The sequence below is a fragment of the Colossoma macropomum genome, unplaced genomic scaffold, assembly GCF_904425465.1.
Source record: "Colossoma macropomum unplaced genomic scaffold, Colossoma_macropomum, whole genome shotgun sequence".
Classification (NCBI taxonomy): Eukaryota; Metazoa; Chordata; class Actinopteri; order Characiformes; family Serrasalmidae; genus Colossoma; species Colossoma macropomum.
The window spans coordinates 30,287,011-30,298,743 of record NW_023494801.1 but is presented as its reverse complement, the minus strand read 5'-3'; the positions used below and the strand labels follow the sequence as shown (position 1 = coordinate 30,298,743).

The window sequence follows — 11,733 nt, the reverse complement described above, 5'->3', positions numbered from 1 at the left end:
CCTCAACATGCACTGATCCTCCACCATGCTTGACTGAGGGTTGTAGGCCTGATTTAAAGATGTCTTTCTTTGCTTTGGTGGTGTACACAGTGCCTGCTTTTGCTGGATCTTGATTTAGACTCACCAGTCCATAAAACCTTCCTCTACATCACAGATGTCCACTTATTTCTGGCAGAACTTGGCACATTAATAATAATTTTCCATACAATAAAAGTGTAGTTCTAAAAATTATAAACACCAAAAGGTGCTGTTTTGATGTTTTAGTTAATATTCCAGGTATTATTCTGGGAACAAGATTAAGTTCATATTAGTAGATGATTAATAATATAACAAACAATAGATATTTTAACTAATTTATTTATTTGTTTGTTTATTTTATTGTGGAGAAATCATCACCACTATTGCAACATGATGAATTCTTAAAATTTATTTTATGATAATGTTATTCATCGTTCTACAGCTCAGTTTATTATTCTGGACAGACACACACACATTTTCTAAGCCGCTGTTAGCCGGAGACTATCCCAGCAGTTATTGGGTGGAAGGCACCGTGGACAGGTCACCAGTCTCATTCTGGACACATCTAATGTTTATTTATTTTTATTAATTTTTTTGTTACATCTTTCTAGCTTCCTATTATTTTTTGAACCTATGAAAGTACAATAGTGCACTAGCATAACATTAAGAATCATTATACACATTTATCTCCAAACAAATTGGTTTTATATCATTGGAAACATTAATTCCAAACTTTTGTGTAGTAGTTTATGCATCTGTCATAACACACTGTTCAATATCTGGTCCACTTTATTGAAATATTTTTCTATGCAAGTTATGTCAATGATAATATCCATTTTTTGAGTGATTTAAAAAAAAGGTTAAAAGAGATTTTTGACCAAATTGTGAAGTGCTGGACAACTGAGAATTCTGTGAAACTGTGTTAGAGCTGCATGTACTACTGTGCTATATATTGCATGTACTTGCACTCATACAACTTGTTAGAAGAGGTTTCCCCACAGACATCCAGTCACAATATCAAATTCACTTTGTATGAAATACATTTTATTCAGGTAGCATGCTAAGCAGTAAAGTTCAGTTGTGTAATACCCTTAGATTATGTCATATTGACAACAAGGCAGACAGGGCAGATATAAAATGTACTGGCAGATCTAACTGGCTCTTTATTGAGTTATGGCACATACAGGACACATACTGTCCCAATGCATTTACTGACCCAGTACATAAATGTATAAAATTATTTTACCTGCACATTGCTGTAAACGTCATACTGTATCATTTCAATAAATCTTACAAATAGAAAAGCATGATGTTACAAAAGTTATCTCAAAAATTAAAAAGGGATTTATTTGAGGATCAGAAGGAGCTCTCCATCTCTACTGTGTTGCTGTCTTTGGTGTTAATGTCACTGACACTGTTAGCAGTTTTGCCTTTCAGTCCATTGCCGATCTCTACCTGTCCTGGTTTAACAGCAAGAACATCCTCCATCTCTTTATCAGGCATCTGGGAGATTTTATTAATCTTAGAAAAGCTCTGGCTGATCTCCACAAATGTCTTGTTTTTGGTCTCCGGGAGGACAATGAGGAGGTAGATGGCTCCGAGGACACACACCACCACGAAGACCATGAAGGCGTAAGTCTGGAGTGCATTCTGCAGAAACACAGACAGGAACACGTCTCATTTGTGCATAAAAATGTCATTTATAAAAGTTACACTACAGGCAGCACGTTATTTCACAGTCAGGTCAAGTAACACAACACTTCTGATAGGCTTCTATTATTAGTCATTGGATAATCTGAATGCTTCCGTCTAATGATTAGGATCTCTGTGCTTACTGAGCCTTTAGCTCCAGTTTCAGGTGTATACTAAATGCATTCTGCCCACATATTATGGACAAACTGGCGTACAAGCCTAAATGTGCAGTTTACAGGCCGTAAACTGTAATGTGCCTCTCTTGCACATGGATATGCAATTAAAGGAAAACATAGGGGGATCACACAGTAAATGGGTGGAGATATTACGCATGACATGTTCTCCTCAACTTCAGATGTCTACGTCAGTAAGTATTAGCATCAAACCTCTGCCCACTTTACCCATTGCCATGTTCACTGACCACTGAGTGCAACTTTATGAGAAGAGCGATAAACCATTGTAAAACCAGTGTGGAACCCTTAAGGCCTTCTAGGCCTTCAGACAAGTAACCTAATGACTTTTGCAAAATTGAAAAAGATACATAAAGGTCATTTTTAGTTCTTCAGTGAAGCAGTCCCTGTAAAACTGCTACATGGTAGAATAACATGTTAATATGAGTCTTTTAAGCCTCAGATAAAACATGGAATGTGTTTTACAAGCTTCAAATGTGCTAATCTAGAACTGCCAGGAAATGCTTATGAGACTTGGTGTAAGGATAAGCAGGGGTTACACTACATGACCGTTACTCTGGTTTTAGCCTTGATTCTCCATCTGGTTGAGTCTGTGCTGGTTGGCTCTAGTCTGCAGGAGAAGTCAACAGTTGGGAGAGAAAATCGAGTAGTGTGAGAGGTGCGCAGACTCAGATTTTTAGCCTCCTGATCTATATACATATAGTCATTGTCCAAAGAAAAACAAGTAAATCCAAAAAGGTGGTGCTACAGGAGGGGGCAGAACAGTTCTTTATTTCAATTAAAGTTCCAGCTATTTTGGAATTTCTATTGGTCCATTTGTCTTGAAATTTTCATACAATGTAAAGGACAGCTGCCACATTCAGATGATGTAGAAAAATGAGAATCGACAAAAATGGAAAAACATGTTTTTATTGGAAAGTGACAATATGTAGTTTTATGACTATTGGGTGAGCATTTAGTGCCATCACAAAATCTGCCTATTCTGTGCTGTGTATGTGGTTATGAAACTTTGTTATGTGTGTGTGTGTGTGTGTGTGGTTGTGTAACACTTCTGTATCTTGTGGGTGTTTAGATATAACACACTCATGTTTACTGTCTGGCAGGAGCAAGAGAGACAGACGGCCCTGAGGACAGCGGTCAAGAGACATCACACACACACACACACACACACACACACACACACACACACACATCCGTTCTATATACTATATATAGCCACTATGACTCAAGGCCTGCATACACGTGTGTGTGTGTGTGTTTGTGCTTGTTTTTTGTACATTTTCAAGACAAAAGTGCCCAGACTTTGAAGAGGTAAAAAGGGCTATCCTAAAGGAACAACAAAATGCTATCATTTTGTTAATGAAAGAGGACAGCTACTTCCTTTTTTGTAACTGAGGTTAGGGTTAGGGATAGGCTCAGTATTATGCTTACAAATTCTGGTAACAATTTAAGGTCGGCTCCTCAACAATTTATTAACTATTAGCAACCAATCAATAATGCAGCTAATAAATATAAACATATTATCTGTAAGCAAGCTCAGAAATGTAGTATTAATGTATTTTTATATCTAATTAATAAGGTCTTCTGAAAATGAATTATTAGCTACTCATTGACTGAGTTAAATGTTCATTAACTGTAATCAAGTATACTTGAAATATATTTATGTGACATTAAATAGGAATTCCACCAATTACAAAACAAACAAACAAACCAAAAAAAGTTGACACAGTTCAATCATTGAAATGTAAACAAAGTCGTTCAGAGTGGTTTGATGTGAAATACTGCACTGTAGAGACACTTACAGACTCTTCATAGTGGTGGTGATAGGAACCAGGGGTCACAATGTATACAGTGCAAACATAGTCATTTTATTTAGAATTCAGATCCACCAGTGAACCTACCTGAGTCTTCTGATATATGTGATGGTATGACAGAGGTAAATGTGGTAATCTCAGCCTTATTTGGGTCTATTATGTTTTTCAACACTGCATGTGCTAATGAGTATAAAGAGGTAATAATTATCTGAATTCACAATGACTAAACCTGGTAATAAATGCTAATAAAGGGTCACATTTCATACACTACAAATACTTGAACTGTTATTTTAGAGTAACTTACAGTATTTCTTTGTATTTTGGGTGCTAATGTCCATTTTAACCGTTTCTAGCCTGGAAAGCCTTTACAAATAGGTAAGGTAGTGTTTATTAAGAATGAATAAGGTCTGCTTATAATTATGGTCTTGAACATACATTAATAAAGATCTTTTAAATGTAGATAGTTCTTTGAAAGCAAGCCTGGTGATTTGTAAGAAATTACTAAGGGTAAGACTTTGATAATTATGAGTATGTTCCACTAAGTAATTTGTAAACATTTGTAAGCCCATGTTTTAACTTTCATACAATCATACAGACTGCTTTTGGTCAAGTCTACTACGTTATATGTTTTATACTTGTGTTTGACTGACTTCAGGCACTTTTCAGTGCTCAGTTCTTTTGACTTGCTTTAAAATACACTGTACATGTATTACAGGCATCGACAATTTATTATTACATAAACATGGTGGCTTACACTGTTAAACATAATAGTCAGATGACTATTATGATGACTAAATAGCTCAGATGAAAATTACATTTCTTTTAGTTAACTCAACTTGAGAACAGTTCACCCAACTCAAACTTTGGAATTTATTCTAAAGTTCTTCCAACTCCATTTTCTAGCTCTGCATCTCAGTTAAACAATATACATTAGATTTTTTTTATACTCAATTTCTCAATAGCTGGGACATTCCATCACACAATCCCATCAGACATTTTCTCCTCTTGGGTACTCACTTATGGATGGCTGTGGCATTTCTGGGATTCACACTTACAGTCTCTTGTTGGGGTGATGGCAGTGAAGTTACTCATATTTAATTTGTTTAAATGTTAAATACACTGCAGAAAATACATGTTGTTTAAACTTTGAGAAATGGCATTGTCACATGTGGTGCAGCTGTCTAAAATTTTATACCACCATCAGGAGTTTGTGAGTTTGATGCCTAGCAATGCCATAGCTGTCCATTTCTGGAAGCCCAAGAGGAGAAAATGCCTTATGGGATTGCCTTTGCTACAGAGAAATTAAGTAAAAAAGCAAGTCTATATTGTTTACCGAACTGAGATGCAGAACTAGAAAACGGGAGTTGGGTGAACTCTGGACTAAACTCTGGACTAAACCGCGAAGTTTGAGTGTCCTTAAGCTGAATTAACTCAAAAAAGCTAAGCAATCAGTTACCTTATAATTTTAAGTTGAGTTGACTCATTTTTACAATGTACTAATCCCTGTAATATTAGTTGTCATTTATTTTTGAATTCTGATAACAGGACGTGCAAAACATATTCAGAATTGTAACCCTGTGGCTAGCATTTACTACTATATGGTCATTATGAATTTAGATAATTATTACCGTTCACACTCTTTGATTAATATGTCACATAAAGACATTTCAAGCCTTTAACTAAAAGATTACAATTAATTAACATGTAACTAAACAGTTTTTAATTTCAATTAATTTATAGAAGACTTTATTAATGCATCATAGAAATACACTTGCTAAATTTCTAAGTTTGATTAAAAATGATGTGGTTCTGTTTGCCAGGGTATTAATGGGCACGCTACTCACCTTTCCTCTGAAAAACAGCAATGTTTGTAATTTAGTTTGTCTCCCTCATTATTCTCCATCTTGGCTGGAAATGGTGCCTTAAGCTTTAACGGCTTTAGGGGTCAGTTACAGCAACCAGAAAAACTTCATTATAGCAGTCAATCAAAACTCCAACAGCAGAGTTTATTCACTGTTTATTCCAGTCAACTTTGAAGAGTTTCTCTAATACACTAACATTGTGCTTATAAACTACTAGAAAAACCAGAGTGCTCCAGGAACTGTCTAGTTCAGTTATGCCATTAGACCCACTGGATGTCAACTTTGCTCACTTATGGTCTATTCCAAGTCAGTGTGATCATTGTCTCACACACAAACTAAAGTAATTTCAAAGTAATTTCCACATCGAGAAATAGAGAAAGTCATCAATAATTCAAATAATAGCATAACTATGAAGTGAAAAGAAAAATGTAATTGAAACCCAACAAAAAATGTTATGCTGTCCCGAACGTGCCACACTCTTCTGCCCCTTTCATACTGTATATGCCTATGTATCTCAGCGTTACCAGTTATTCAACACTATGTTCATATACATGCTTTCATATTCCACTGTCTGTAATCAAAGTTTCAAACCTTTTTGAAGCTGTGTTGCATTTAAAAATCCTAAACAATGCGACTTTATAATCTGCACCCATTTTGCGGGAAACTCACAAATCTTGCAACCCTGCATGGGGGAAAAAAACAGGAGTGAAACATGCATGTGGAAAATAGCACAGTTTTTCTGGTTGCCATAGAAACTATGCATGCTTAAAATATCTACTGTTTTCCAACTGTTAAATGCAGTTTCACTCTAGCAGCTGTTTTCAGATTGTTCTGTGCAGTTCTGAGATCACAATCGCAATCACTTTCTCAATCTTTGTGCTAGCATTGAGTGGACCCAATGCGCTCCATGGTTGCCACCTGTGGGCACTCCTCTACAGAGATGTGGGAAAAAGTGATATGATCAGATTAGTCATCCTTTATGTTATTCTTCACACGTGGGCGAGTGCATGTGTGATGTACACCAAAAGTAAAGCACTGGTCTAAATGCTTGACCCAACATTGAGGGGGTCCACTGGCTTTGTTATACTGTAGGGTTCATTTTGCTGATGTGGTTTAGGTTCATTTGTCGTCTTTTAGGGAAAGGTCACTGCAATGCCATACATCATCATTCTATGATGAAACATTTCTATCATTATGGGAGTGGCCTTTTGACAATGGCCCCATCCACAAGGCATGAGGGCTCAGTCTGTGGTTTGAAGACGATGACAGCCTTTGCCATCACTAGATCTTGGCATCACTGAATACCCATTGGAGATTCTGAGGCACATGTATGACCACATGTCCTGACACTGTATAAAACCAAACCTGTGTGTTTGGGTGAGTCTTTCAAAGGACAGTGGTATGTATGGAGTGTGGCAGTGTGCTGGCCCTCAGTGGAGCCTGCAGCACTAAACTGGATTTAATGCCATATAAAACTGTCACAGTGCTTTCACCATAAGAATGAAAGTGCTGCCAGTAAACAGCAGCAGCGAGAGCCATAAACTCCATTCATATACAAACCCCACAGACAACATCTGAAATAATCTAAGCAAACTTAGCAAAGCCAAACACAATAAAAAGGAAGACACCTCACATGAACAGCTGATAAATCTTACTAGGGATGCAGCCAAATATGGATACATTTTTTGTGCTGTCAAGTCGTTTCTGACTGCTGGCAGCCACATGGATGGTGTTTCTCCAGATTATCCTGTCTTCTGTTTGGGTCTTCAGGCTACTCACTGGCTGGTTCATGATTCCTCTGATTGTATCCATCCATATTGTGGCTGGTCGCCCTCTTCCTCTTTTACCTTCAACTCTTCTAAGCATAATGGTCTTTTCCAAAGAATTGGTTCTTCTCAGAATAGGTCCAAAATAAGATTGTTTGGGCTTCATGTGAAAGCTTTATTTGCTTGAGGATCCAATCATTTGTTTTCTTTGCCATCCAAAGAACTCTTAAATGTCTTTGCCAACACCAAAATTCAAAGGCATCTGTATTTTTCCTGTCACACTTATTTCTTGTCCAGTTTTCCCATCCATAAAGAACCACAGAGAAAATCATAGCCTGGACTGTTCTGATCTTTCTTTGTAGAGACAAATCATTGCATTTAAAGATCTTTTCAAGCTCCTTCATCCTTGTTCTGCTGAGTGCCAAACTGTGTCATATTTCTTGAGTGCTGGATCCTTGTTGTTGTTAATAATTGATTTGCTGTTAATAATTGATCTGAGAAGGAAAAAAGCTGTCCACCTTTTCCACATCTTCTCCATCAATGGTAAAGTTAGTGGTCTTTCCTCATCATAACCTTAGTCCCCTTCATATTGAGCTGAAGTTCCATCTTTTCACTCTGTTCTTTAACCTTCCTTATAAGGGTCTTCACGTTTTCATGATTTTCCACTATGAGCACTGCATCTGCATAGTGAAGGTTATTAATGTTTCTTCCACCAATCCTGAATTCTTGATTGTCTACCTCCAGTCCTGCTTCTGTCATTATATGTTCTGCATACAGGTTGAACAAGTATGGTGATAGTATGCAGCCTTGTTCAACTACTTTGTGAAGCCATTCTGTCCATTTTCTGTCTTGACCATGGCTTGTTGATCAGTGTAGAGATTCTATAATGAGATTCTCTGGTAGCCATTAAAAGGCTGAAAAGGAGTGCACGATAGAAGCATTTTAAACAAGTACAGCCAATCAGCTTGACTTCATTACGACGTGTCCTGGAAGAGGTCTCGGCCACCCAGGAATCCCATCGCTATATGGGGTGTACCTGGTCTGCAATAAAGTTTAGGTAGGTGGCTGATATCCACATCAATGCCCAAATCCAGGGTTTCCCAGCAGAACGTTGCCCAGAGGATCACAGTCTCTCCACCAGCTTGTCTTCTTCCCACAGTGCATCCTGGTGTCATCACTTATCCAGATAAATGGTGCACAAACCCGACATGATGTAAAATAAAAATAGGACTCATCAGACTAGGTAATCTTCTTTCTTTGCTCCAAAGTCCAAAGTGGTTAGCACTGGCATTCTGATCGGTCTGCAGCTACACAGCCCCATATGCAGCAGAGTGTGATGCACTGTGTGTTGTGACACATTCCCCCAGTAACTTTCTAAAAAGATTTCTGTGACTTCTCTCAGTTCCGACCAGATGGGACAACCTTCTTTGTCCTCGCCCATTGATGAATGATGATGATTCGTCCATGAATTGGGTATCACTAATACAGTTACAGTGTCTGTAGAGTGTGTTACACCCCAACACATACACACACATACACTTGCACTATGCATTCTGGGTGACCTAACAGATGCTCTAACCCCATTGTTCTGACCCATTTTGCTTGCAGAAGTCCTGTGGAATGACGTCTCTGAGCCTTTCGGTGCTTTATGCCTTTTACACACACCCACACACAGAACGACAGCTATGCACAGAAGTGATACATACACATACTGATGCTACATGTACTCACAGTACCACACACACACACACACACACACACACACACACACACACACACACGCACACACACACACACACACACACACACACAGTTAGTCTTGCTGAAAGTAGGTTGCGAGAGTGCTCTCTGTGAAAGACAGCAGAAATCTGCCATTGTCAGGCTGACCTGAAATGAAATGGACAGCAGCTCTTGACATACGCAGAAGCCATTTACAACACAAAAGCGCTGTGGAAGTGCTCACAATTCCAAACACACATACCTGCCTTCACACACAGGCCCAGTCAATAGCCATTATCTGTGGTGCAGAAGCAGAAAGACTCAATAACAGGAAGAAAGATGGATGAATGTGCACAGCGGCTCTTGAGGAAAACGCAACATATTTTTGGTATTTTCCATGATCTAATACATCATTAGATAGATATAAAGTGACAAAAGCAACAAAAAACAAAATTCACAATATATGCACACTTCAGTGAGTGTCTAATTCCATCCTGTTTTTCAAATGTGCAAAAGCACAGGGCACAAAGTCCACGCTAAATGCACCCTCTCCAAATACCACATTAAAAGTGTTACTGGACAAAAGACCATCACACACTGGACATGCCTGTTTTTAACAAAGGTGTACACACTATCACTGACAAAGGTCAATGTGTGTCAGGGCCAGAGTAGGGCTCGTTTTTTAGACCAAAAGTTACATAATACAGGCCAGCCCACCTATTGCTTTTCTTACTCTTTTTCATTGTTGTCTTCTCCGGGCCAGCTTCATTTTTTGCAGTGCTTGCTGCTGCTGTCCATCTTCACATGATTTGCATATGAAAACTGCCACTTTGGTAATACAAAAAATGTAATGAACTCCATAGAACACTACCTGTTGCGTTAGCCAGAACCAAAAGCGCTGAATTTGATGCACTAATCTCCCAAATGAGTATAAGTTCAGCTTCATTTAATCTCTATCCACTGTCACATAAGCAAATGGGGGCTGTACCACTTGAGGTGGGGTCACTGGTTTAACCTCTAAATTATTACAGATATACACTTGGATGTAAATTGTGTTTTTATGTGAGAAGTTATACATTAGCTCATGGCATCTGTTCCAAAACGCTACTGGCCCACTGGAAGCTCTCCTGACTCCCAGTGACTCACTTCAGCATTGACATATAAGGACTTACAGCACTGCTCTGTTTTCTAAGCACACCGTTTAACTATTACTGTTATATATTAAACCTAGAACCAGACCACACAAAGTCAAAATGGGTGAAATGGCTTGAAATGTACAATGAGAATCTAAGTTTTTGAGATAAACAGGCGAAGGCTAATGGTCTGTTACCAACACTACACTGTTTCTAGCCTCGTCACATTGTTTTTTCACCTCATACATTTTAGCTGGAGAGCAGAAAGCTTGTGAATAGATTGTTGCTAACAAACTAAATGCACCCATTTCCAAATTCTGCATTACAGTATTACTGGACTAAAAGCCATTGCACACCAGATGCGCTGTCCTGAACAGCATCCAAAAATTGGAACCATTTGTTTTCAGTGAAGGTGCATACATTGTCATTTACTGGCATTCATCATCAATGCAAGGCTCCATGACTCCTACTGCTGCACATTTTCTCTATGCAACACAGTGTCACTCAGCATTTTACTATTACTGCATGAAATTAAACCCAAAAATGAGACAAGACAAAGCCATAGTAGTTCACAAGCGGCTTGAACTTTACATTGAGAAAGGCAGTCAATTCACTGTCATTAAGATAAGCTTTTCATTAAAACATAAAAAAGTCTACTTAAACTGCAGAAAATGTGACAATTCTTAATGCTGCACACTGATTTTCAGGCTTTGGAACACATTTACCTCAAAACAATGGGATCCATCTGCTCACCATGTGGCCATGAGAGACAGGGATGCAGTCTCACTTCCTGCCTCTACAAGGCAGGGGTGTGGCTAAAATAAGGCTACACCCACAAACTAAAACTTTTTGTGTTTTAGTACTGACATGAAAATGTGGGTCAGCATTTTTCGAACATAGTTGTTTTTATTTTAAAATTAAACTAGTAAATAGTGTAAATAGTGGTCATGGCAGTGACATCACAACCATGAGGAATTCAAATTATGCTGTTTCCATATATTATGAAGCAGGGAGTGAATGGTACATTTTCAGCAAACAAAGCTTACAAAGTACATCACACTCATTTCAAGAAACCAAGGGGAAATCTAAGCATCAAAGAGTTTCCTTCTGGATATATAGATTTAAAGCTACTAATTATCCATGATTAAATGAGAATCTTGATTTTCATCCATTCTTATAGGTTTAGCTGACTGTGCTGGCGCCATCTAGAGTAGAGTTGCAGACATTCACATTTGTTGTTTGCATTATTGTTTGTGTATTATTTTACTATAACTTATTCTTTGTATTTTCAAATTAAACACATACATCTAACTGCCATTATTTCTATACATAAATCAAAGTCTGCTTTATATAATAATGTGTGTTTGAGCATCTTCTTGCATCCCCTCAAATCAAGTCCTGATGATGCGGGTGCACGAACGTTAGCGATGCATTAACGTCCATCCATCTCTGTTGTTGTAAGTCACATGAGTCAATCATATGGAAGCGTGTGTTTTAAGAGCAAACTGTACCTGAGCTGGAATCAAAGCGCTTTGTGC

At 38.1% G+C, this 11,733-nt stretch overlaps 1 protein-coding gene across 1 annotated transcript in view; it reads right to left on the bottom strand.

The window, feature by feature from the left end:
• Positions 1–1,040: 1,040 nt before the first annotated feature.
• Positions 1,041–11,733, bottom strand: part of slc2a9l2 (solute carrier family 2 member 9, like 2) — a 269,938-nt gene continuing 259,245 nt past the window's right edge. The window contains exon 13 of the mRNA XM_036590228.1: positions 1,041–1,668. Coding sequence (XP_036446121.1) covers positions 1,375–1,668 — 294 coding nt within the window. The 3' untranslated portion in view covers positions 1,041–1,374. The remainder of the gene's footprint in view (positions 1,669–11,733) is intronic.